Source organism: Clinocottus analis, unplaced genomic scaffold (assembly GCF_023055335.1).
Source record: "Clinocottus analis isolate CAN_PGR_092001 unplaced genomic scaffold, fCliAna1.0.p SCAF_85, whole genome shotgun sequence".
NCBI lineage: Eukaryota > Metazoa > Chordata > Actinopteri > Perciformes > Cottidae > Clinocottus > Clinocottus analis.
Window position 1 is genome coordinate 42,501 of NW_027176246.1, and position 20,304 is coordinate 62,804.

The window sequence follows — 20,304 nt, forward strand, 5'->3', positions numbered from 1 at the left end:
AAGATGAATTGCTTTGATCTTTATCCAGTGAGATCTCAAATGGAGGAGTAAAAGTTCAAATAAACACCCTCAATCCTACGCACCTCTCACCAGATGGCGACCCCGAGGGTTCAGGGTTTGAGGCCCAACGCTGACGAGGCACTCACACATCTTCACCAAAGAAGAGACGCGAACAAAGTCTGTCATCGTGTGGATGAACCACAGAGTATGGTTTCATTTGGGACAAACCGGGTGCTGGTTGGATGTTGTGCATCAGTAAAGATGAGATCCATCCCCTCCACCTTGAGATCCATCCCCTCCACCTTGAGATCAATCCCCTCCAGCCTGAGAGAGACAGAGAGAGAGAGAGAGAGAGAGAGAGAGAGAGAGAGAGAGAAGATGAGAGAGAGAGAGATGAGAGAGAGAGAGAGACGAGAGAGAGAGAGAGAGAGAGAGAGAGAGAGAGAGAGAGACAGAGAGAGAGAGAGAGACAGAGGAGATGAGAGAGAGAGAGAGACAGAGAGAGAGAGAGAGAGAGAGAGAGAGAAGAGAGGAGAGAGAGAGAGGACAGAGAGAGGAGAGAGAGAGAGAGAGAGAGAGACGAACAAGATGACGGAACAGACGAGAATCTCACGCATGGCGTCTAATACACATGTCCGCCTTTAATTTTTTTTAACGACCCTATTTAACCATTTAGGTTATTACTTAGCTTCTAAAATGAAGTTGCACATGTGTACGTTGGTGCTTTTAGTCCGTGTCCACTGGCAGGTTCACTGACACTAGACTCTGTCAGCTGTTTCCTTCTGTCTTGCATGCTTTGGTCTTGAAGCGGCCGTCACGGCGGTCTTAAACATGTATTTTAATACGTCTCTTTACTCTTTGTTAATCTGCGGTTATATTCCCTTTGTTTTGAATGCTGAACATTAATACTCTGTATTATCTCCTAACAAATGACAATGTTGTTAACACTTGTAGGTTGATGATGAAAGCACAGCTGTTGTTGTTGTTGTTGTTGTTGTTTTTTGGTGAGTTCAAAGGAGCCTGAAAATGTGACACGGTAGTTTAACCGCGTAATGTTGGAATAGACTTGTCGTAGTTATTGATTGAGCTTTTGCTACTTAAATGAGAAAAGGCCGAAACCTTCTGTTACCTTGAAGCGAGACAACCGAACACAAGGAAAAGCCCGTGGACTCAGCCGGCGAGGAACCTCATAAAACATGATATTGTTTTGCAATCTGTACGTTGCTTAAGGGTGCCTTTGTTGCATATGACTTTAGTTTAGTTCTTCAGGGCGATGTGTCCTGTTTGCTTACTGCATCCAGTTCACTTCAGTCGTGTTGCTTCGTAGCATTTCTCTGCTGCTTGAACGGTAATTTATTACACAACTGGGCCTTAAAGCTTGACAATGTTAACATTATTATTTCTTTGAAATTAATTTATTAAAAGTGCACATTATGTTCTCTGGATGAGAAATGCAAAAATAATTTTATTATTCATTAATAAAGTACAAATTAACTAAACGGATTTGGTTGTAGTGTCTTTTGTTTGTTGTTGTTGTTGTTGTTGTTGTTGTTGGTATTCCGCCATGTCTGTTGCCTTTTGAAAATGAGGGTTTTATAGATTCAGGGTGGTGGATAATGGATAAAAAGAATATATCTAATACTGTACATACAGGGATATTTTTGCTAAATCTTACCACGTATCTATCTTTTACTTTTACACTGTTTATCCAACATGTTTTCATTCATTACATGCCATGTTTACACAGACAATAATCACCCAAAGTCAGACGTGTGAATTTACGGATGGGACTTGAATGCATGCCGCTATTTCCTGAAAAAGACACCCTTGTGTTGCCTTTTTTGGAAATTAGGATTTAATCAATTTGGGGTGGTTGATAAGGGATACTATGCATATGATATTTAATAAATATGAATTATGAATTCATTTTTATGTTTTACTTTATACTTTTTATTATTTATTTGTTTAAATGTACATTCTATGTTTACGCATACAAGAGTCGTAAGTGTGAGTTTCCAGAGAGGACGTGAACGCGTCGTGATTGACGGTTAATTGAAGTGGTGTCTCGCGCTCGAGCCTAATTCAAAATGTCGGACTGGGAAGAGGACGACGACGTCGCGATCCAGAAGTTCGCCCTCAAAACGGTTCCAAATACTCAGAAAACATCACACGATTACAGTTGGGGGCAAAACGTAGGTTTCGGTGTAAGAAACGGAACCAGGTCCGGAGCCTCGAGAGGCTGGACAGCGGATCGCGACGGCGAGGGATCCGAGTATGGAAGCCGGAGAGGCGGCAGCGGCGGCGGCGAAGTTCGCACGTTCCGGCGCAGCGCGGACCGTGAAGGCGACAAACAGTCGGTGACTTTCACCGTGGACAGTGCGTCAGTAGGGAGGATAATAGGTCGGTTATTAAAATACGTGTGAAAGGGTGATATTTAGTTTTAGAAAAAGTCTGATTGACTTAGCTCAAAGTTAGCTCGTTTAAGAGCCCAACAGCCACATGTGCTGTTCCCGCTAGTGTAGTGACGTGTTACTGTAGTGACGTGTTACTGTAGTGACGTGTTACTGTGGCGACGTGTTACTGCGGCGACGTGTTACTGCGGCGACGTGTGCAGATGATGGACAGATTCTAAATACCGTTTTATTGTTATTGTTAAAGGTCGTGGAGGATCCAAAATACGTGAACTTGAAGAAAGCACTGGGGCGAGAATAAAGGTAAGTTAAAGACTTGTTCATGGTTAGCTAAAGACTAGTGGTTTATGTTAACTAGCTAAAGACTGGTTCATGGTAACTAGCTAAAGACTGGTGGTTTATGTTAACTAGCTAAAGACTGGTTTGTGGTAACTAGCTAAAGACTGGTTCATGGTAACTAGCTAATGACTGGTGGTTCATGTTAACTAGCTAAAGACTGGTTCATGGTAACTAGCTAAAGACTGGTGGTTTATGTTAACTAGCTAAAGACTGGTTCATGGTAACTAGCTAAAGACTGGTTCATGGTAACTAGCTAAAGACTGGTGGTTCATGTTAACTAGCTAAAGACTGGTGGTTCATGTTAACTAGCTAAAGACTGGTGGTTTATGTTAACTAGCTAAAGACTGGTTCATGGTAACTAGCTAAAGACTGGTTCATGGTAACTAGCTAAAGACTGGTGGTTCATGTTAACTAGCTAAAGACTGGTGGTTCATGTTAACTAGCTAATAAATGGTGGTTCATGGTAACTAGCTAAAGACTGGTTCGTGGTAACTAGCTAAAGACTGGTTCATGGTAACTAGCTAAAGACTGGTGGTTCATGTTAACTAGCTAATAAATGGTGGTTTATGTTAACTAGCTAAAGACTGGTTCATGGTAACTAGCTAAAGACTGGTGGTTTATGTTAACTAGCTAAAGACTGGTTCATGGTAACTAGCTAAAGACTGGTGGTTCATGGTAACTAGCTAAAGACTGGTTCATGGTAACTAGCTAAAGACTGGTGGTTCATGTTAACTAGCTAATAAATGGTGGTTTATGTTAACTAGCTAAAGACTGGTTCATGGTAACTAGCTAAAGACTGGTGGTTTATGTTAACTAGCTAAAGACTGGTTCATGGTAACTAGCTAAAGACTGGTGGTTTATGTTAACTAGCTAAAGACTGGTTCATGGTAACTAGCTAAAGACTGGTGGTTTATGTTAACTAGCTAAAGACTGGTTCATGGTAACTAGCTAAAGACTGCTGGTTCATGTTAACTAGCTGAAGACTGGTTCATGTTAACTAGCTAAAGACTGGTGGTTTGTGGTTAACTATAACGGTTAACTACTGCTAAAACCTCTTTAGTTAAGTTAGTTAATTCCACAAGAGGAGAACTAAACCAGTGTAAAGGGCTGATGTCACTATGGTCAGAGCATGTACGGGGTGATGATTTTCCCTGTTTGTAACTCTGCTGTTTCTTCTTCTTCTTCTTCTTCTTCAGATAAACAGCGGGGAGCATGGTGGCGAGGTGGTCCTCTCCGGGTCGTCTGCCGCCCAGCAGAAGGCCAGAGAGATGATTGAAGACGTGGTGGCCGGTTGCAGCTCTGGACCTCGTGATGGTACCAAGTCTTTTCTCCAGAAGAAGTTGCTTCTGACCGTGCATGTCTCTTAGAAATGACTAGAAGGCAGAAAGGGGAATTTTTTCTTCTCTGGATACCTCGATCTATCGATTCATCTATCGACTAGTTTACTGATTAGTCGATTCATCTAAATGATTCATTCTAACTGTCAATCACGCACAATGGTGAAACTGTCTGCTGTCATTCTACATAATGCAGCGCAAAACGCTACCACTGACACCTGACTGCAGATAGAGTCATATATTATCACAGTTCACTCATCTGCATTCACTGATTTGTTTGTCAGGTCCTGGTAGGGGCGGAGACTATGGAGGCGGAGCTGGTGGAGGAGGCTACAGAGACGGAGGTGGTGGATCCAAAGGGGGAGGTGATGGAGGAGGCTGCAGGGGAGGAGGTGATGCAGCAGCAAGGAATCACTCTGTGTGGTCGACCGCTGAGCTGCAGGCTGCGGTGGCGGTGACGGCGCCGCCTCTGTCCATCGACTGGAAGGACATCCGGGAGAACAAGGACAAGTATGAAGCGCTCAAGTGGAAAGGTGAGCGCTTCCTACACGAGTATGCACAGGTCTTTGGATGAAAGGGCCTCATCCACACCTTCAAACTATTTCTGCAATCTTTTTTTTTCCTTCAGATGCCCCGACCTTGAAGAAACATTTCTACACCGAGGCAGAGAGCGTGTCCGCGCTCACAGCGGAGGAAGTCTGTAAATGGAGGTAAGTCTTTTCATCACGCTGGAGGAGGGGACTACGTAACGCTGGACACCTGTACGAGAGGAGAGCTGCAGGTGCAGCTGTGCGGGACGTGTTCCTCCAGCTGTGCGTTTGCCTGCATCGCTTTCCATTACAGCCTCAGACTGATAGGTGGCGCCATTCATCCCCCTCTGCATCTTTAGCGCCTCGCAGTGAAAGGTGTGAGCTGGAGCATTGGATCCTGTTGAGGTTAAATGAACCCTCATCTAGAGGTCCTCACAAATAATGGATCTCTTCTTAGTTAGCGCTGTGTCTCTGAGTCGATTTCACAATTTTTCAAATTCTTCAGGTTCAGATTTTAAAATTGAAAGAATTTTTGCTTGTAAAAGAGTAGAAAAAATGTATTTCCACATGTTTTCTTGAGCTTTAAGCGCCCTGAAGGCATCGCTTTGCTCCTCGTCTCTGGGGTTCAGCATCAACCGACCTCGACCTGTTCCCACAATGCTCTTGTTTGTTTTTGTATGTTTTTGGAACAGGAAGGAGAACAACAACATCTTCGTGGACGACCTGAAGGAGGAGGGGGAGAAGCGCTCCATCCCCAATCCCTGCCGCACCTTCCTGGAGGCCTTCCATCTTTATCCAGAGATCATGGAAAACATCGACCGCGTGGGCTTCCTCAAGCCGACGCCCATCCAGGTACGAGCCGGCACCTGGCCAGGTCCACTGCAGGTATCAGGTTGAGCGCGTCAGAATCAAAGACGCGTACGCGGAAAGACGGCAGCTTCAACAGGAAATACTCAACCTTTTTTTTTTTTCATTCATCGCACGGTACGACGTTCCTAAATGTACGCCGAGTCTCTTTTTGATTGACTCCTCTCCAGTCTCAGGCGTGGCCGGTGTCCCTGAGCGGGGAGGACCTGATCGGCATCGCTCAGACGGGAACGGGCAAGACGCTGGCCTACCTGCTGCCGGGCTTCATCCACATGGACGGACAGCCTCTGTGAGCGCAGGGCACGCTTACCGCGCCTCGTCTTTCCAAACGGGGAAAGTAGCGTTCATCTTTCCTTCTTGCTTTCCTTCCTGTTTGATGTGAAGGCCGAGAGCGGAGCGCGGCGGCCCCGGCATGCTGGTGCTGACTCCCACCAGAGAGCTCGCCCTGCAGATTGAAACCGAGTGCGGCAAGTATCGCTACAAGGGCTACAAAAGGTGAACATGCAGCATACGCACAGGCATCGATATGAATGTTTATTCTTTTAATCAAACTATTGTCTCTCATTCATTTGAGTCATTTAAGGTTTACTGTATGCTTTGAATCCTCATTGTTAGTTTAAATACTACATTTTATCACTTTTTACTGTTCACACACATTTCACACCATGTTTGCTCATGGACATTTGGTTTAAAGTCCTGGAAATGTGGTTACAGGTCCTGGAAATGTGGTTACAAGTCCTGGAAATGTGGTTACAGGTCCTGGAAATGTGGTTACAGGTCCTGGAAAGTTGGTTACAGGTCCTGGAAAGTTGGTTACAGGTCCTGGAAATGTGGTTACAGGTCCTGGAAAGTTGGTTACAGGCCCTGGAAAGTTGGTTACAGGCCCTGGAAAGTTGGTTACAGGCCCTGGAAAGTTGGTTACAGGTCCTGGAAATCCATTGGTCCCAGTGTGGTCCGTGGTCAATAGACTGGTCTTTCTTGGCGCTGTAACGCCCCCCCCACCCCCTCCTCCTCTCAGCATCTGCATCTACGGCGGAGGCGACCGCAGAGCCCAGATCAAGCTGGTGAAGAGCGGCGTGGACATCGTGATCGCGACGCCCGGCCGGCTGAACGACCTCCAGATGAACGAGCTCATCAACCTTCAGTCCGTCACCTACTTGGTGAGCTGCTCTGGACCAGCGTCTCTTTGCTTCCTCCAATTGTGTTTTAAGGTGGCCGCTGAACAAAGAGACGGACAGACGGCGACGCGTTGCATTTAATACTCTGCTGCTTGTGAGTGAAGGTGCTGGACGAGGCCGACCGGATGCTGGACATGGGCTTCGAACCCCAGATCATGAAGATCCTCCTGGACATCCGGCCCGACCGGCAGACCTTCATGACCAGGTCCGTCTTCAGATCAGCACCGATGCCGCTCCCTCACGGCCCCGTCGTGTCTTCTGCTAAGTTCTGTCTTCTACGAAGGAAAGCAAGAAATAATGCAACTTCAGAGCAAATTGAATTCCATGCATCCATTTATTTTGACTTGTTTTGCAGAGTTGAGATTGATTCCTTCTTTCCTTCTTAAACTCTGTTTCAGCGCCACCTGGCCCGCCGGCGTGAGGCGATTAGCCAAATCCTACCTGAAGAACCCCATGATGGTCTACGTGGGAACCCTGGACTTGGCGGTACGTGGAGCTGGTACACGGTTCATACGCTCATGGAAATGTGGGTAAAGGTCCTGGAAATGTGGGTAAAGGTCCTGGAAATGTGGGTAAAGGTCCTGGAAATTAGTTTTAAATTAATGGAAATTGTGTTAAAAGTCAAGTAAATGTGGTTAAAAGTCGCGGGTCTGGTGGTCAGACTGTCTGCATCCTGGCTGAAGTCAGTCAATAGTTGTTCTCAAGTCAACAGACGTTTCTTCCCAGGAAGCTGTGCGTTGTTGTTGTTGTTGTTGTTGTTGTTGTGGTGCGGAGTGCAGCAGCTCTGGCCTCAGCTGCCGTGTTCCTCAGGCCGTCAACACGGTGCAGCAGACGGTGCTCATCGTGCACGAGGAGGACAAGAAGGCCTACGTGTTCGACTTCATCCGCAGCATGCTGCCGCTGGACAAAGTGCTCATCTTCGTGGGCAAGAAGCTCGTGTGAGTCTCTGTCGGGCTCTCTGAGGGGGACACAAAGGGGCGTGGCTTGTGCTCACCTGTGTGTGTGTGTGTGTGTGTGTGTGTGTGTGTGTGTGTGTGTCCTCTCAGGGCCGATGACCTGTCCAGTGACATGTGTCTGCAGGGTCTGGCCGTGCAGAGCCTGCATGGTGACCGCGAGCAGTGCGACCGTGAAGAGGCTCTAGAGGACTTTAAAACCAGTACGTGGCTGAGTGGGGGGGAGGGAGGGGTTCAATACAGACGCTCCTCCTGGAGGCGGGGCTTCACCGTGGCGTAACGACATCATCTGTTTCCAGGCAGGGTTCGCATCCTGGTGGCCACAGACTTGGCCTCTCGGGGGCTGGACGTGCACGACATCACGCACGTCTTCAATTACGACTTCCCCAGAAACATCGAGGAGTACGTCCACCGAGTGGGCCGCACGGGCCGAGCAGGGTGAGTGTGTGTGTGTGTGTGTGTGTGTGTGTGATCTTATCCTGTAGTCTCGTGGCTGAAGGTCAGCAGTATTTAAGGTGGATGAGTAGAGTACATCTATGTCTCAGGGTTAAAGGTCAGCAGTATTTAAGGTGGATGAGTAGAGTACATCTATGTCTCAGGGTTAAAGGTCAGCAGTATTTAAGGTGGATGAGTAGAGTACATCTGTCTCAGGGTTAAAGGTCAGCAGTATTTAAGGTGGATGAGTAGAGTACATCTATGTCTCAGGGTTAAAGGTCAGCAGTATTTAAGGTGGATGAGTAGAGTACATCTATGTCTCAGGGTTAAAGGTCAGCAGTATTTAAGGTGGATGAGTAGAGTACATCTATGTCTCAGGGTTAAAGGTCAGCAGTATTTAAGGTGGATGAGTAGAGTACATCTATGTCTCAGGGTTAAAGGTCAGCAGTATTTAAGGTGGATGAGTAGAGTACATCTATGTCTCAGGGTTAAAGGTCAGCAGTATTTAAGGTGGATGAGTAGAGTACATCTATGTCTCAGGGTTAAAGGTCAGCAGTATTTAAGGTGGATGCATCTGCAGGCGCTCGGGTGCTTCGGTGACGCTGGTGACCAGAGAGAACTGGAGGATGGCCCCGGAGCTCATCTCCATCCTGGAGCGAGCGGGACAGGTGAGCCTCACTGTTTGTTTGTTATGAACTACTTTGTGTTGACGTGTGTGTGATTATAGGACGGTGTTTCTCTCACCAAGAGGGTTCTGTCTTTATATCTGCTCCACTACACCTTGAATAAGGAAGGCAGCACCTCACGATCTCTGTAACGTCTCTGAAAGCACTTTGTAGTTTAACTTCATTGAAGAAATTGTACTTTCCTGATTGTTGTGAGTTTGTTCTCCTGGTTGGATGCACTTATTGTGAGTCTCTTTTGATAGAAGCCTCAGCTAAATGACATGTACAGAATAAACAACACGAGGGGGGTTTCACTTCTGAAGTGTCATTAAATTAAAAGATTTTGTCATAAAATTACGAGATTGGCAAAAAAAATCAAGATTTTGGCCCAAAAAAAAGTAAGATTAAAAAAGATTTTCTCAACAACCAAAAAGATTTTCAAAAAACCAAATTCAGGTTGTCAATTTGTTTGGATTGTCACAAAATTCAGATTCCCCCAAATTAAAATTGTCAAAAAAATCAGATTGTCTAAAATTTGGAGATTTTGTCACAAAAACAAAATTGTGAAAAAATAGTTTGTAAAAAAAAAAAAAAGTTTGTAAAAAAAATTGAGATTTTCCAAAACAAAAGGCAAAAAATTAAATTGTCAAAAAATTGAGATTGTCACAAAGAATAAGTCCTAATGTGAAAGCTGATCATTAGTAAAATTGATTAGGAAGCTGCTTTTACATCAAAGTGGTCGTTGCAGGAAGTACCAGAGGAGCTGCTGCTGATGGCCGAGAGGTACGAGAAGCACAAGAGGGAGAAGGACCTGACCTATCCAGGAGGAGGAAGAGGAGGAGGAGGGAGGAGGGACGGAGGAGGGGGTTGGGGGAGCGGAGGAGGAGGTGGGAGGAGAGACGGAGGAGGTTGGGGGGGTGGAGGGGGAGGAGGAGGAGGAGGAGGAGGAGGAGGAGGAGGAAGGCATCGAAGCCAAAACTTTGGCTTCTGAAGCGTCCTGACACTCTGCAGAGACGCCGTCAGGAAAGACTTTGTGATTTCACCACTTTTCCTTTTCCCTTGAAGAGAAGCGACGTTCCTGTGGGACTGAGGCTGCTGCCGCCAACGGTCCGTCACGATAGTTATACTTATTTAAATAAAGTGTTATGATGACCGGTCAGGAAGAGGACTAATCATGTTGTTCTTCTCTCCGCAGGCTGAAGCAGGATTTATTTTGATTGTACATTAGTTTGTGGCTTGAAATCGTTTGTTGTTTTTGTTTGTTTTTTGCTGGATTATTAATGAGGCTGTTCCTCATGATGTTGTGCGCCTGTTTTAAAACACTGTGTAATAAATTCTCCTTTTTTTAAAGAGACGTGACAACTGGTGCATTTCATTATTATACTTAATACGGGAATTATTAGATCTGCTGTCCTCTAGGGTTTACCTCCAGCAAAGCAACAAAGGTGAGTTATTAATTCATGATTCACAGAAGGGCAAAAACTATTTCATTTATTTAAGCAACCAGCTCATTGTTTTCACAGGAAGTGAAGTCTGGGCCCACCTGCAGGACAGCCCCGCCCACCTGCAGGACAGCCACGCCCACCTGCAGGACAGCCCCGCCCACCTGCAGGTCAGCCCCGCCCACCTGCAGGACATTCACGCCCACCTGCAGGACAGCCACGCCCACCGATCAGAACAGCCATGGCCACCTGCAGGTATGCGTGGCTGTCCTGCAAGATAGATGTATAAAACAAAACAAAAAAAAATATATATATATATATATATATATATATATATATATATATATATATATTTATTTTTTTTTTGTTATTTTAAATGTAAAAATATATTATAATATATAATTGATGCTTATATATATTTTAATATATACATTGTATATATTATATATACATATATTTATATATATTTTTTAATATAAATATATATATATATTAATATATATATTAATATATATATTTTTTAATATAAATATATATATATTAATATATATATTAATATATATATATTTATATATTAATATATATTTTTACATGCACTTTGGTGCTTACTGATCTCTAGTAAATGTTCCTTTAAGGCCTCTTGCACGGACACTTGTTCCCTTGTGTCCTCTGGACTCTTTGCCACTTTTCTTGATCATGTGTCTCTGGTTTAAATATCTGATGCTAATAGCTCCCTCTTGTGGACACGAGTGTGAATACATCTGACTTGTCTTGCATCGGGGGAAAGAAAGAGCAAAGACCGTCTTGGTTGGAACATGTTTAATGTTGCAGAGGCTCGTGCCATCTGGCAGTAAGGTGCAGCAGCTTATGCCAATTTAAGCTTCTCCAGTGCAAGTGCAAAGTCAGCAAAACGCCAATCAAAGTGCTTAAGGATCAACAGCCGGTCTACTGGGAGTCCCTCAGGGGGGACGCTCGGGACCGTTTGCTTTAAGTGCTTTTTCTAGCTTCAGACACGAGGAATCACTGCAGTCTACAGAGCTACTACTTGGAAGAACGACGGGTTGTTGTTTTAAACATCTCAGCACCACGTAGTCAAAAACAAACACTGAAAGCAGGACGACACACACGCAGCAGCCAAGACTGCAGAGCCACGGCTCAGAGCTCTAGAGCAGGGCCGTCAAACACACCAGAAAACACATGTAAGCCATGATAACCACTGTAATTGCACTGCAAGTCATTACAAATGGAGCCATGGTGTCATGAAAGTGCGAGGGACTCTGTCTTTATGTTTCTAAATTATTGTAGAAGGGCCTTCAAATAGTGTTTATCATCCAAAAACCTTCACCAATGATTTAGACATGGAGAAACATTGTCGTTATTGTGTGCGTTATTGTGCGTTTGATGCTATGATTTTACTGGTCTGGCCCACATGAGATGAAAATGGACCGTACCTGGGCCCTTCACTACACATGAGTTTGACACCCCTGCTCTAAATGTTTCTCAACGTCCACACAAACTAAATCAAACGGTGCACATGTAAAACTATCAGTGTGATATTTCACGGTGACGTCATCTAACCGCTGAACTCGGGAGTCGGGGGCTGGAGCTCTAAACGCGCTTTCTTTCCTCCGGATGCTCTTGCGGTGCATCGTGACGAGTAACCAGTCTTTGATGATTGAGTGGAAGCGGCCGACGGCGGGATGGAGGAGCGGCGTGCGGCACCGAGAGGAGGAAGAGGAGGCGGAGGAAGAGGCGGAGGAGCGGCGGCCCGACATTCATTTGGTCCTCTGGGCCTTCTGGGCGGACTTGGTGACTTTGCCGGCGGTGGAGGACTTCTTCTCCACGGCCTTGATCACGCCGACGGCCACCGTCTGGCGCATGTCACGCACCGCGAAGCGACCTGGTGGAGAGCAGGGCGGACTTATTGAAGGTGGGCGTGTCTTATTGAAGGTGGGCGTGTCTTATTGAAGGTGGGCGTGTCTTATTGAAGGTGGGTGTGTCTTATTGAAGGTGTCTTATTGAAGGTGGGTGTGTCTTATTGAAGGTGGGCGTGTCTTATTGAGGGTGTCTTATTGAAGGCGGGTGTGTCTTATTGAAGGTGGGCGTGTCTTATTGAAGGTGTCTTATTGAAGGTGTCTTATTGAAGGTGTCTTATTGAAGGTGGGTGTGTCTTATTGAAGGTGGGCGTGTCTTATTGAAGGTGGGTGTGTCTTATTGAAGGTGTCTTATTGAAGGTGGGCGTGTCTTATTGAAGGTGGGTGTGTCTTATTGAAGGTGGGTGTGTCTTATTGAAGGTGTCTTATTGAAGGTGGGTGTGTCTTATTGAAGGTGTCTTATTGAAGGTGGGTGTGTCTTATTGAAGGTGGGCGTGTCTTATTGAAGGTGGGCGTGTCTTATTGAAGGTGAGCGTGTCTTATTGAAGGTGTCTTATTGAAGGTGTCTTATTGAAGGTGTCTTATTGAAGGTGGGCGTGTCTTATTGAAGGTGGGCGTGTCTTATTGAAGGTGGGCGTGTCTTATTGAAGGTGTCTTATTGAAGGTGGGTGTGTCTTATTGAAGGTGTCTTATTGAAGGTGGGCGTGTCTTATTGAAGGTGGGTGTGTCTTATTGAAGGTGTCTTATTGAAGGTGTCTTATTGAAGGTGGGCGTGTCTTATTGAAGGTGGGTGTGTCTTATTGAAGGTGGGCGTGTCTTATTGAAGGTGGGCGTGTCTTATTGAAGGTGGGCGTGTCTTATTGAAGGTGGGCGTGTCTTATTGAAGGTGTCTTATTGAAGGTGGGTGTGTCTTATTGAAGGTGTCTTATTGAAGGTGGGCGTGTCTTATTGAAGGTGGGTGTGTCTTATTGAAGGTGTCTTATTGAAGGTGTCTTATTGAAGGTGGGTGTGTCTTATTGAAGGTGGGCGTGTCTTATTGAAGGTGTCTTATTGAAGGTGGGTGTGTCTTATTGAAGGTGTCTTATTGAAGGTGGGTGTGTCTTATTGAAGGTGGGCGTGTCTTATTGAAGGTGGGCGTGTCTTATTGAAGGTGGGTGTGTCTTATTGAAGGTGAGCGTGTCTTATTGAAGGTGTCTTATTGAAGGTGTCTTATTGAAGGTGTCTTATTGAAGGTGGGCGTGTCTTATTGAAGGTGGGCGTGTCTTATTGAAGGTGGGTGTGTCTTATTGAAGGTGAGCGTGTCTTATTGAAGGTGTCTTATTGAAGGTGGGTGTGTCTTATTGAAGGTGTCTTATTGAAGGTGGGTGTGTCTTATTGAAGGTGTCTTATTGAAGGTGGGTGTGTCTTATTGAAGGTGGGCGTGTCTTATTGAGGGTGTCTTATTGAAGGCGGGTGTGTCTTATTGAAGGTGGGCGTGTCTTATTGAAGGTGGGCGTGTCTTATTGAAGGTGGGCGTGTCTTATTGAAGGTGTCTTATTGAAGGTGTCTTATTGAAGGTGGGCGTGTCTTATTGAAGGTGGGCGTGTCTTATTGAAGGTGGGTGTGTCTTATTGAAGGTGGGTGTGTCTTATTGAAGGCGGGTGTGTCTTATTGAAGGTGTCTTATTGAAGGTGGGTGTGTCTTATTGAAGGTGGGTGTGTCTTATTGAAGGTGGGCGTGTCTTATTGAAGGTGGGCGTGTCTTACCCAGCGGAGGGTACTCGGAGAAGCTCTCCACACACATGGGCTTGCCGGGGACCATGTCCACGATGGCGGCGTCCCCGGACTTGAGAGATTTGGGGTTGTCCTCCAGCTTCTTGCCGGAGCGCCGGTCGATCTTTTCCTTGAGCTCCGCGAACTTGCAGGCGATGTGGGCGGTGTGGCAGTCCAGCACCGGGGCGTAGCCGGCACTGATCTGACCTGGGTGATTGAGGATGATCACCTGCAAAGACACAACGCAAAGTTAGAGGTTAGAAGTGTATCGTAATGGACGTCATCCTTTCTGGCACTTTTATCGGTTCTTTTGAGGAAGAAAAACTGAACTGAAAAACATGAAAAGCACTTATTGCTATTGCTTTTTTTGAAACAAAGATGGCCGCTCTACCTGCGCGGTGAAGTTGGCGGCCTCCTGCGGCGGGTCGTTCTTGCTGTCTCCGGCCACGTTGCCGCGCCGGATGTCCTTGACCGACACGTTCTTGACGTTGAAGCCCACGTTGTCGCCGGGCAGGGCCTCGGTCAGCGCCTCGTGGTGCATCTCCACGGACTTCACCTCCGTGGTCACGTTGACGGGCGCGAAGGTCACCACCATGCCGGGCTTCAGCACGCCGGTTTCCACGCGGCCCACCGGCACCGTGCCGATGCCTGAGGACACAGAGAGCGTCAGAGGGGGGAGGGGCCACCGTGTGAACCCCTAGAACACTAGCCTAGAACCCTAGAACACTGACCTGGAACCCTAGAACACTAGCCATGAACCCTAGAACACTGACCTGGAACCCTAGAACACTAGCCATGAACCCTAGAACACTAGCCATGAACCCTAGAACACTGACCTGGAACCCTAGAACACTAGCCATGAACCCTAGAACACTCACCTAGAACCCTGGAACACATCCACACTCACGTTAGGTGAGTGTGGATGTGTTATTTTCATTGTGTTGCTTTTGCCAGAGTTGTGTGGGTCTTTGTGTAGCTTCATGCTGCTCACAGATGTTATTGAAGGTAGGTGTGTCTTATTGTAGGTGGGCGTGTCTTAATAATTAGTCCATAGCTCCATTATTTATATTTGTAATCATATTTTGACGATTCCCTAATTTTTCACTCGACTTTAATCTTTTTTTCAGGGTCCCCCCATGAGCGCTGTTCATGGCTTTATGAGAAGTATATTTTATCAGGTACAGTGCATCGGCCGAGTTGTTGGTGATGCTGAGACTATCTGCGTGGTTAGTGTTCTAGGGTTAAGCCCCGCCCCCGTTACGCGTCACGCCCTCCTGCCTCCTATCTTGTAGACGTCCTGCAGCGGCAGCCTCAGCGGCTTGTCGGTCGGGCGGCTCGGGGCCGTGATGGCGTCCAGGGCCTCCAGCAGCGTGGTGCCCGACGCGTTGCCCTCCTTCCTGTTGACCTTCCACCCCTTGAACCACGTCATCTGGAGACGGAACAGAGCGCGTTACTCATGTCATGTGTTGTCATTTCTACATTTAACAAAAAAGTGGAATCCGGGCCCAAATTCCTGTCTCCATCAACAAAGAGCTGCTAAACGGCCAGAGGAGGAGCGGCCGTGGACCTCCTCCTCGACCTCCTCCTCGACCTCTGAGCCGCTCCTCCTGCCAGACATGCAAATCATTCAAATGTGCTGCCGGAGCGTTTGCATGCGCTTCCCTGCGCTCACGTTGGGGCTGGGCTCCAGCATGTTGTCTCCGTTCCAGCCGGACACGGGCACGAAGGCCACCGTGTCCGGGTTGTAGCCGATCTTCTTGATGTAGGTGCTGACTTCCTTCACGATCTCCTCGTAGCGCTTCTGGCTGTAGTTGGGCTCGGTGGAGTCCATCTTGTTGACGCCCACGATGAGCTGCTTCACGCCCAGCGTGTAGGCCAGCAGGGCGTGCTCGCGCGTCTGTCCGTTCTTGGAGATGCCGGCCTCGAACTCCCCGACGCCGGCCGCCACGATCAGCACGGCGCAGTCGGCCTGAGGACGCGGGGGGGAAAACAAACAAACAAACAAACAAACAAACGAATGAACGGAGGTTGTTGTGCTGCGTTCACAAAAATGTCCGTGCGAGTAGATCGCACGCAGAGGCAATGAACAGACGCAAATGGTTGTGAACAACTAGAATGAAAACTAGAACAGTAACTAGAATGACTAGAGGTTGTTTTTAATGGTGGAAATAGTAACTTTTATAAGCCACGCCCTCTTTCCTCGGCGTGCCCTTCGCCCCGCTCTACCCGCCCGTGCAGCCGGCGCCCCGCGGCACAGACCTGGGAGGTGCCGGTGATCATGTTCTTGATGAAGTCTCGGTGCCCCGGCGCGTCGATGATGGTCACGTAGTACCTGCTGGTCTCAAACTTCCACAGCGAGATGTCGATGGTGATGCCGCGCTCGCGCTCCGCCTTCAGCTTGTCCAGCACCCAGGCGTACTTGAAGGAGCCCTTCCCCATCTGCAGAAGGTTCATGTAACAATACATGACACAACGTCATCCTACAGGGCTCATACACATCCTGACCAATGGAGTCACACAGCTCGTCACCATATTTACATGACTTTTAACCAACATTTCATGACTTTCAGTCAAATTTTCATGACTTTCAGTCAAATTTTCATGACTTTCAGTCAAATTTTTTTATGACTTTTCCCAAAATTTTCATAACTTTTACCCAAAATATCATGACTTAACAAAACTTTTATGACTTTAAACCAAATGTTCATGATCAAACATTGTGTGAAATGTGTGTGTAAGCAGTACAAAGTGATAAAATGTAGTATTTAAACTAACAATGAGGATTCAAAGCATACAGTAAACCTTAAATGACTCAAATGAATGAGAGACAATAGTTTGATTAAAAGAATAAACATGTATATAGATGTCTGTATGGATGCTGCTGACATGTTGAGCCTCTTTCTTTTAACAGCAGATTCATTATTTAAACTAAATGAACACATGAATATAACACATTTACAGGACTTTTACACAACTTTGGGGACTTTATGTTTTTCAAGGACTTTTCCAGGCCTGGAAATAACCTCCCCCCCTCCCTCACCTCTGCCGCCTCCTTCTCAAACTTCTCGATGGTCCTCTTGTCGATGCCTCCACACTTGTAGATCAGGTGTCCGGTGGTGGTGGACTTCCCTGAGTCCACGTGTCCGATCACCACGATGTTGATGTGCAGCTTCTCCTTCCCCATCGCGGCCGAGGAGTCTCTGCTTCCACCCCGAGGGCGTCGGGTCACGGTCGGTCTACGCCGGCGGGGTCGAGAACAGATGACGCGCTGGATGCAGAGAGAGGAGGAGGAGGAGGAAGAGGAGAAGGAAGGAAGGAGAAGGAGAAGAAGTATCTTCAGGGGTTCATCAGCCGTTAAGAGCCGGAAAACGGAGGCAGAGGATTAAAGTCTTGAACCCTCCTGCTGCCCGTCCATCCATCTACCCTCCTTCCCTCCTTCCTTCCTTCCTTCCTTCCCTCCTTCCTTCCTTCCTTCCTTCCTTCTTTCCTCCCTTCCTCCCTTCCTTCCTACCTTCCTTCCTCTCTCCCTCCCCCTCCTCTTCCTCCTGACAACAAGCCTCTCATGTTTCTTCTCAAGCTACAATCCACCATTTTGTCAGGTTCTCATCCTCTGACGCACAGCAGCCATTTCTCACACACTGTTGTGTGTGTGTGTGCGCGCGCGCGCACGCGTACAGGAAAGTAAACACGCTGTTTATAACTCTGCAGGTGACATCACTACACGCACGCGCGCGCCTCTTCTCCTAAATAAGAGGATTTATTTGCTCTAATCCTGCACGCTGGCGCGTGAACCCGCAGCAACCTGTCCAGGTGAACTCGGATAACATTCATGCACACGCGCGCGCACGCGTTTAACTCTTCCCTCGCGCATCACGTCACGGGTCAGCTGCCGCAGTGCGCTGTGAACGTGCACAACAACAACAAAAACAACAACAACGTGATGAAGGGAGCAGTTCTCTCTCCGCCATGTCCGCGCATCTGCTGGATGCGCGACTGCATCACAACAACAACAACAACAACAACAACAGAGGGAGACTGGACACGGAGCCGCGCACAAAACACGCATTGTATGCGTGTTTCCCGTGCCCAGTCGCCCTCCGCCGGCGCGTGCACCGCGTCGTACCTGAGAGCCGCGGGTCCGTCCTGAGGAGACGCTGATCTGACGCGAGGGACAGGCGGCGCGCTGTTGCGTAATTTGCGCGCACCCGCGGCCGCTGTACCGCTCACAGCGTCACAACGAGGGAACCGGGAGAAGTTACCGGGCACGAGTTCACCACGGGACGCGCGCGCGCGCGGACCGGACGCGTGGTTGTTGTTGTTATTGTTGTGGGAAAGTATCTGAGGAATGACATCATGATTTATTACAACTACAGATAGATATATAGATATAGATATAGATATATAGATATAGATATATATAAAACCAGGTGGACAAGTGAAGCAGCGTCGGTCGCGCGCAGCAGGTGCAGCGCCCGTCGGTCGCGCGCAGCAGCAGGTGCAGCGCGCTCATCTCCCAGACGCCCCGCCCCCTCTAGTGGGATTAAAGGGAACCTGACTCTGAACTCCTGTCTGTCCGCGTGACGTCACGTGCCGCTGCAGCGTGGTGTGTGTGTGTGTGTGTGTGTGTGTGTGTGTGTGTGTGTGTGTGTGTGTGTGTGTGTGTGTGTGTGTGTGTGTGTGTGTGTGTGTGTGTGTCGGTGCGAACATCTTAAAATTTTGAGCTGAAAAAAATATATAATATAGACCGTCATAAAACATTATATACCAACTAATTAAAATAATAAATATACCGCCTTGACGCGCCAGATGTGTGTGTGAGACCATAAACTCCTGTTTACAACCACTTAACTACAATGTGACCAAATATAATAAATCGCCATTCATCGTCACTGAGAAAAGCCCCGCCCCCTTTCTCAAGCACAGGAATGTGCGCCAATGATATCGCTTCTTATTTCAACGTGATGGACTATTCGTCGAATCAGAGACTTGTATCATTCCCTCACATCCCATGTAGCTCCCACGCAGCTACGAGCTACAAAGCTAGCAGAGACATGGCGACTGAAAACTGTGGTGTCTCTACGCGAAACATCTTTCAATCCACGATCACACGTTGACAAGAAGAGGCCGAAAGAGCTGGACCCTAACGTCCGGATTAAAAAACCCAGCAGCAAAGCACTGACCGCGGGACGACGTCCACCCGGAGCTTCTCCTCAAGCTACATGCTAACCGGAGCTAGTTAGCTGGATGCTAATCAGCTTGAAGGATTGCTGCAGAGGTGAGTGTTAAAACCAGCAGGAGCCGGGCTTCACGGAAAGTGCTTGTAAAATGTGATGCCTTTGTTTTTTTACAATATTCTACTCCAAACCTCTTTTCTTCTCTTTGTGAGTGATTTTTAAATCGCGCTGCCCAAAAGTAAAATGTCAGCGGCCTCCAGTGGTGTGTGTGACATTCTTTTAGTTAACATTCATAAACGAAATGTACTTTTATTCAAAATGTATTATGTCCCATTTTCTCCATACACAGATATGTAATGATGGGAAATAGCTGTGTGTGTGTGTGTGTGTGTGTGTGTGTGTGTGTGTGTGTGTGTGTTAAATCTAATAACTATACTGTGCACTTGTTTGTGTCATACACATAAAGTTGTATTACATTTAAATCAGGAAGTATGACTTCATGAATAAGCAGCACAAGTTATTAATAAACATTAGAAGTTCTCCTGTTGGTGCGACGGATCAATAAAACAAAACACAACATGAGCTTTGATATTCTGAATTTAATGAAAGTATTTACAACATGAAATGATTTAAGACTTTTTTACAAGTTAGACTTCTCTCATGAGACATGAAACCATCGATGAAGATGATGATGATGATGTTTACACAGAATCACAAACTAATGTTTCCCTTCTGTGGTTATTATCTAGAAAGAGTTTCACATGTGTGCAAACTTTATGGGAAAAAATATATATATATATATATATATAAATATATATCTGATCACAAAAAGACAAAGAATCTCTTATTCTACATACTGGACAATTGTGCTGTTTGAAATCACTTTAAAAATAACAGAAAAACAAAATTCCCTTTAAACCTTTTGACAGAAGATTCCTGAGGACTGACACGGAAATAACGTGTAAAATAAAGTGTAAAATAACGTGTAAAATAAAGTGTAAAGTCCACCAGGAAACTCTTTAAAGCACTTTTTCCTTCTGAGTGTGAAGTGAGATAAATGACCCGCGTCTCAGCAGCTGCTGCCTGAAGTAAACGAGACGCCTGGTGGACAACAACAACAACAACAACAACAACAAGAGATGCTCATTGTGCAAAAACAATCCCACCAAACTAAACAATCACCGGTTGAGCTGCAGTGAAGACGAAGAGCGTCCAGCTCGTCCCTTTAAGGCGTCGCTGCAGCGTCAACGTTTGTCCTGTTTGTCAATAGTTTTCCTCCACATGAAACAAACAAAACTTCTAAAACACTTAAGAACTAAACGTTTTGGCTCTTTTCCCACAGGAGTTA

The 20,304-nt window shown here is 46.6% G+C and overlaps 3 protein-coding genes and 1 long non-coding RNA gene across 4 annotated transcripts in view; 3 read left to right on the top strand and 1 right to left on the bottom strand.

Annotated features, from left to right (window-relative positions):
- LOC137780700 (potassium voltage-gated channel subfamily KQT member 5-like) overlaps positions 1–384 on the top strand; it is a gene marked incomplete at its 5' end in the record, with an annotated part of 20,103 nt that extends 19,719 nt beyond the window's left edge. The window contains one exon of the mRNA XM_068568887.1: positions 1–384. This exon is cut by the window's left edge and continues 1,373 nt beyond it.
- A 1,676-nt stretch (positions 385–2,060) lies between these two features.
- Positions 2,061–9,670, top strand: ddx43 (DEAD (Asp-Glu-Ala-Asp) box polypeptide 43; the record flags this gene model as incomplete). The annotated part of the gene is made up of 16 exons (XM_068568890.1): positions 2,061–2,400; positions 2,659–2,714; positions 3,947–4,064; positions 4,372–4,620; positions 4,716–4,797; positions 5,310–5,469; positions 5,655–5,773; positions 5,869–5,979; positions 6,503–6,644; positions 6,767–6,867; positions 7,061–7,148; positions 7,473–7,600; positions 7,709–7,818; positions 7,915–8,053; positions 8,631–8,718; positions 9,464–9,670. Coding segments are annotated over exons 1-16 (2,211 nt in total), but the record flags the coding sequence as incomplete, so codon positions are not given.
- On the top strand, positions 9,671–10,069 carry LOC137780705 (uncharacterized). The gene is made up of 2 exons (XR_011077160.1): positions 9,671–9,822; positions 9,911–10,069. It is a non-coding gene; the product is annotated as an uncharacterized lncRNA (long non-coding RNA).
- Positions 10,070–10,961: 892 nt separating this feature from the next.
- Positions 10,962–17,938, bottom strand: LOC137780707 (elongation factor 1-alpha 1). Its single transcript, XM_068568893.1, has 8 exons — positions 17,906–17,938; positions 16,823–17,050; positions 16,042–16,221; positions 15,455–15,751; positions 15,061–15,211; positions 14,174–14,430; positions 13,777–14,011; positions 10,962–12,057 (listed from the first exon to the last, which is right to left on the bottom strand). Exons 2-8 carry the CDS (start codon positions 16,964–16,966, stop codon positions 11,933–11,935), a joined length of 1,389 nt encoding a protein of 462 aa, XP_068424994.1. The 5' UTR covers positions 16,967–17,050; positions 17,906–17,938; the 3' UTR covers positions 10,962–11,932.
- Positions 17,939–20,304: the final 2,366 nt, after the last annotated feature.

Excerpts from the sequence above, each read along its gene's own strand:
- LOC137780707 (XM_068568893.1), bottom strand. The coding sequence starts at position 16,966 with ATGGGGAAGGAGAAGCTGCACATCAACATCGTGGTGATCGGACACGTG. Across the intron at positions 14,431-15,060 it reads GGACGTCTACAAGATAGGAG|GCATCGGCACGGTGCCGGTG; the intron begins GCAGGAGGGCGT and ends CTGTGTCCTCAG. Across the intron at positions 12,058-13,776 it reads CTCCGAGTACCCTCCGCTGG|GTCGCTTCGCGGTGCGTGAC; the intron begins GTAAGACACGCC and ends GCTCTCCACCAG.